At 43.8% G+C, this 5185-nt stretch overlaps 1 protein-coding gene across 1 annotated transcript; it reads left to right on the plus strand.

The window, feature by feature from the left end:
* Positions 1–3634: 3634 nt before the first annotated feature.
* Positions 3635–4821, plus strand: LOC100283652 (gibberellin receptor GID1L2). The gene has a single exon (NM_001156553.2). It carries the CDS (start codon positions 3732–3734, stop codon positions 4728–4730), a length of 999 nt encoding a protein of 332 aa, NP_001150025.1. The 5' UTR covers positions 3635–3731; the 3' UTR covers positions 4731–4821.
* Positions 4822–5185: the final 364 nt, after the last annotated feature.

Here is a 5185-nt window from a genome sequence, read left to right on the forward strand (position 1 = left end):
ATTTACTTATTGCAATATTGATGTGTCACTTGTCTATTTACTATCTTCTTGAGTTATCTACCCTCTTGCAATATTGCTCCTAAGTTTAATACTCATCTTAAAGAAGCAATCAAGAGAAGAGTTCTATCTCCATCTATCTTCTCATCCTAAATTGGTTTTAATTTTCACTAACATCAATTATAAACCAAGTTTGTGTTGTTTAGAGTTGATTTGTGTAGGATTACCTTTTTACAACCCTCTAGGTGCTCTCAGGAATTCATCTCGACCTGTTTCTATGAGAGTAATAGAATTAATTTGCTCCTCCTTAACAATGCCCAACAAGTATCTATGTTTAGCCAAGTCTGCTAGACCTATGCTATTCTAGAAAACTCCTTTCATTGGAGACACAACTTTGATGGAGTTTTCGGTTCATGTTTCAGAACTACCAAAATAATTCTAAAAAATCTGAATTACCGAATTGGAGACACAACAAAATTTACAGTCCATGGGTCCGAACTACACACGTGGGGTCCGAATGTTACACGTGGATGTCTAGAACCTGTCCATGAGGGTCCAGGACTGTTGGTGTAATCACTGAGCATTCCCTTTTTGAGATATGTGACAGCACGGGACCGAGCCGTGGTCCCGAGGCCAGCGATCCAGTCAGCCGAGTTTAGCCCCATGCGACCGGCTCATCAGTTCCTTAGTCGCGTGGTTAGAACTAACCATATGAGTCTCAGTTTTGACACACTAAAAGCATGTTTGGTAGGCTGTCTCGGGCGCCACACCGCGCCACACTCCGCCCGCCGCGGGTGTGGCGCCTAAATCGGCCGCCGCGAGTTAGGCATGCTGCGGCGCCTATGGCTCCTGTCCAAACAGGTTATAAAAGCGGGTACCACAGTTATACGGTACTGACATACTTAAACTGAGAAATTCATTTTAGATATATGTTTCGATGTGTAGGTCTTATCCATTAAACGTTACGGGACAAGCTACAAATATTTCGGTCTATCCAAAACCTCCACCAGGCCATGCAACATCTCGTTTTGTGTTAGGTAAATCATATGTGTTGTGGTAGGCCCGCAGTCACCTCCACCAGGTGCTGTTTAGATCGGTAATTATTAAAAAATGTCTAGCTAGACATTAATTTAGACATGAAAGAGTCTAAAGTCTAGGGATTATAGGAACCTTAATTAGGTCCTAAGTTTAGCGCTTCGCATAAGCCGATCCCAACTCTTAGACCAAGTATAATAAGTTTGACTAAACAGGCTCTAGGATCGCTACTGGAAAATGAGTCTTTATCGAGTGCCAAGTAATTCGCCGAGTGTTTTTTAGCACCCAGCAAAAAATCTCTTTGTCAAGTGTCAAATATAAAATGTTCAGTAAAATAAAACACTCGGCAAAAAGCTTCTTTGCCAAGTATTTGTTTTCGACACTACATAAAGAGCTTCTTTGACGAGTGTTTTTTTGACACTCGGCAACAAAGAAAATTCTTTGTCGGGTGTTTTCTTTTTACACTAGGCAAAGACCGTTTTCAAAATCACATTTTGAAGTAGTAAATTAATTTAAATGAAAAAGATTTTAACTACAAAGTTGTATAACTCATCAAGATGTATAATTTTTATTTTGGTCATTTCTTCATATGACAAAGTAAAAATAAATTTGTTCACAAAACTTACATCTCTCTTATAGTTTATGAAACTACAAGAGAGATGTATAAGATTTGTGAATAATGTTAGAACTACCATGTTGGATGAGCAAATGATCAAACAACCAAAATAAACTTTGTAGATCTTGAGAAGTTATATAGTTTTGTAGTTTGATACTTTTTGATTTGAAGTCATCCTATCAACGAAAACTATATTTGAATTTAAAAAATTAAAAATTTGAATTTCTCAAACCACCTCGAATGGAAAAACCACCAAAATGAAAGTTGTAGGTCTTAAAAAGTTATGAAACTTTTTAATTGACAAATTTTTGATTTGAAATCATCATGCAAAACTATTTTTGAATTCAAAATTTGAAATTTTCAAACGATCTCGGATGAAAAAAACACAAAAATTAAAGTTCTAGGCCTCGAAAAGTTATTTAACTTTATAGTTGACATCTTTTAAATTTGAAATAATCTTATCATATAAAAATACATTTGAAGTTTTCATATTTAAAATCCAAATGTTGTAAACGATCTCGGATGAAAAAACTATTAAATAAAAGTCGTAGGTCTCAAAGAGTTATGCAACTTTGTAGTTAACAACTTTTCCATTTAAATTCATTTAATGTCTCAAATAATCAATTTACTCTCAGTTTGTTATAATACTTGGGAGAGAAAATTTAATATAGACACAAATGATATAAGAGGTGGAGTGGTGGAGAAGGTTGCACATAAGCGAGAGGTTACGAGTTCGAATCTTACTCTCCGTAAAACATGATGTGCAGCCCTTGGTAGTTGGTACTTGAAACTGCTCTCCCAATAAGAGCACACCCTCTAAATTCTAATTCATTATTTGAGAGTTATTAATAAAAAAATTTCTTTCTATGTATTTTTATCATCCAATTATCGCTTCTCTATATGTTATGTGCAAGAGAACATGTAAATAGACTCTTACAACCTTCACCGTACCTTCAGCTGTGGTTAGTCCATTGCTACAATATATTTGTTTGCCTTTACAGTTGATAACATCAAATGAAATTGTCTACAACAATAAGAGCACCCTCTCTAAATTCTAAATTATTATTTGAGAGCTATTAATATAATAATAACTCTCTATATCCTTTTATCCTCCAACTACTGTTTCTCTACATCTTCTGCACAAGAGAGCCTATCTCGTTCTTTATTTTAAGCTATCGAGAAACAACTAGCTAATAAGTTGTTGGGTGATATTTTTTACTAAAATCTATATTTATATTAATTGTTCATTCATCCTTAGTTATAAGATTTTTTTATTTTTATACTATTTTTATCATATATCTAGATATAATATATATATATTGAAATATACTACTCTTCTAAAATTGTAGTCATTTTATCTCTTCGTTTTATATCTATATTCAAATGGACGAAGATAAATATAAATATAAATATAAATATATATATATATATATAATGAATCTATTAATTAAATAAAACCAATTAATTTGGTAGGGAGGGAATATTATATAAGCTATATAGCTTAAAAAGCTAAAGCATCTTATAACTTAAAATGATGAAAGAAAATTCAGAGGTGGGAAAAAGGAGCTTGAAGTTGCTTTGATGTGTCCACGTGTTGCAATAGAAAAAAAAAGATAATGGCATATTTAATGACGGGGGATTTTTCAGGCAGAAAGCACTACTAGCATCACATCAGATCTTCTAGAAGAAAGTGAATTCCTCTTCTCGTGTGTGGAAGAGAAAAAAAATTGAAGGATACGTATATGCGAGACTTGTGCGTCCACAAACAGGTTCCATCAAGGCCGGATAACTGGACACCGCACATCTTTCGGGTCACAGCGAATCGACAAGCTAGCAGTGCCGGCCCTCACGTAGTCAGCAGTCAGCACTGCCGGCGACGCGTAGACCGAGTCCCTCATCAAAGAGTCCGCAACCTACCAAGTACCAACCAACCGCCTGGGCTGGGCAGGCGAGCAAGACAAAGCACGCCAAGCGGCAAGCGCAAGTCCAACAGCCCGCATCGCTCACTCCGTCACTCACTCGGCGCGGCGCCCATCCCCGCGGTTCTCACGAGCGCGCGCGCCTGCGTCCGGCGCCGTCCGCCATGGCGTCGTCCAAGCCTTTATTCCCCTTCCCCGTCCCCGCCCCCGACCCGTCCGACGAGGTCGTGCGCGAGTTCGGCCCGCTGCTCCGGGTCTACAAGAGCGGCCGCATCGAGCGGCCCCTGGTGGCTCCGCCCGTGGAGCCTGGCCACGACGCCGCCACGGGGGTCCAATCCAAGGACGTCCACCTCGGCTCCTACTCGGCCCGCCTCTACCTGCCCCCCGTGGCCGACGCCGGTGCCAAGCTGCCCGTCGTCGTGTTCGTGCACGGCGGCGGCTTCGTGGCCGAGTCCGCCGCCTCGCCCAACTACCACCTCTTCCTCAACAGGCTCGCCGCCGCCTGCCCCGCGCTCGCGGTCTCCGTCGACTACCGCCTGGCGCCCGAGCACCCGCTCCCGGCGGGGTACGACGACTGCCTCGCCGCGCTCAAGTGGGTGCTTTCCGCCGCCGACCCCTGGGTCGCCGCCCACGGGGATCTCGCGCGCGTCTTCGTCGCCGGGGACAGCGCCGGCGGCAACGTCTGCCACTACCTCGCCATCCACCCGGACGTCGTCCAGGCGCAGCAGCAGGGCTGCCCGCCGCCGCTCAAGGGCGCCGTGCTCATCCACCCCTGGTTCTGGGGCTCCGAGGCCGTGGGCGAGGAGCCCAGGGACCCCGCCGTGCGCACCATGGGCGCCGGACTCTGGTTCTTCGCGTGCCCCGATGCTAATAGCATGGAAGACCCGCGGATGAACCCCATGGCGCCCGCCGCACCGGGACTCCACACGCTGGCGTGTGAGCGCGTCATGGTGTGTACCGCGGAGGGCGACTTCCTCAGGTGGCGCGGCCGCGCGTACGCCGAGGCGGTGGCCGCGGCGAGGGGAGGCCGCCTGGGGCAGGCCGCCGGCGTCGAGCTGCTGGAGACCATGGGAGAGGGCCATGTCTTCTTCCTCTTCAAACCCGACTGCGACAAGGCCAAGGAGATGCTGGACAAGATGGCGGCTTTCATCAATGCGCCGTGAACGTGAACGTGATCCGTGACGCGTGCGCCCTTGTTCCTTTGTGTTTGCGTGACAATGTGGAAAATAAAATAATATATTTCAGCTGTTTTGGAAATTTTTGCCCACGCATCGACTAGCCAACTTGATGCCAAATTCATCGTTCACGCAAAATTGGACTACTTCAGGTGAAGAGCATATAATCTATGCTAACGTTACAATTCTGATGAGAGGGGCACACAATTTTGATGAGAAGTCGATAACGGCGGCACGAGCGGCCACGAGGTCACCCTTAAGGGAATGAGAGATAAAAAAATATTTAAATAATACTGATTGAGTAAGGGTTGCTTTGGCGGCATGGCTCCTTGAGCGGGTCTAGTTTGGACTCATCATGAAGCCCTACCAAATGATCACAAAAAAATGTTTCTCGTCAAGAGCCTCTAAAGAGCTATAACCGTTTTTTATTACATCATGATGCC

The sequence above is a fragment of the Zea mays genome, chromosome 4 (assembly GCF_902167145.1).
Source record: "Zea mays cultivar B73 chromosome 4, Zm-B73-REFERENCE-NAM-5.0, whole genome shotgun sequence".
Lineage (NCBI taxonomy): Eukaryota > Viridiplantae > Streptophyta > Magnoliopsida > Poales > Poaceae > Zea > Zea mays.

Coding starts and splice junctions, on each gene's coding strand:
- LOC100283652 (NM_001156553.2), top strand. CDS start 3,732: ATGGCGTCGTCCAAGCCTTTATTCCCCTTCCCCGTCCCCGCCCCCGAC.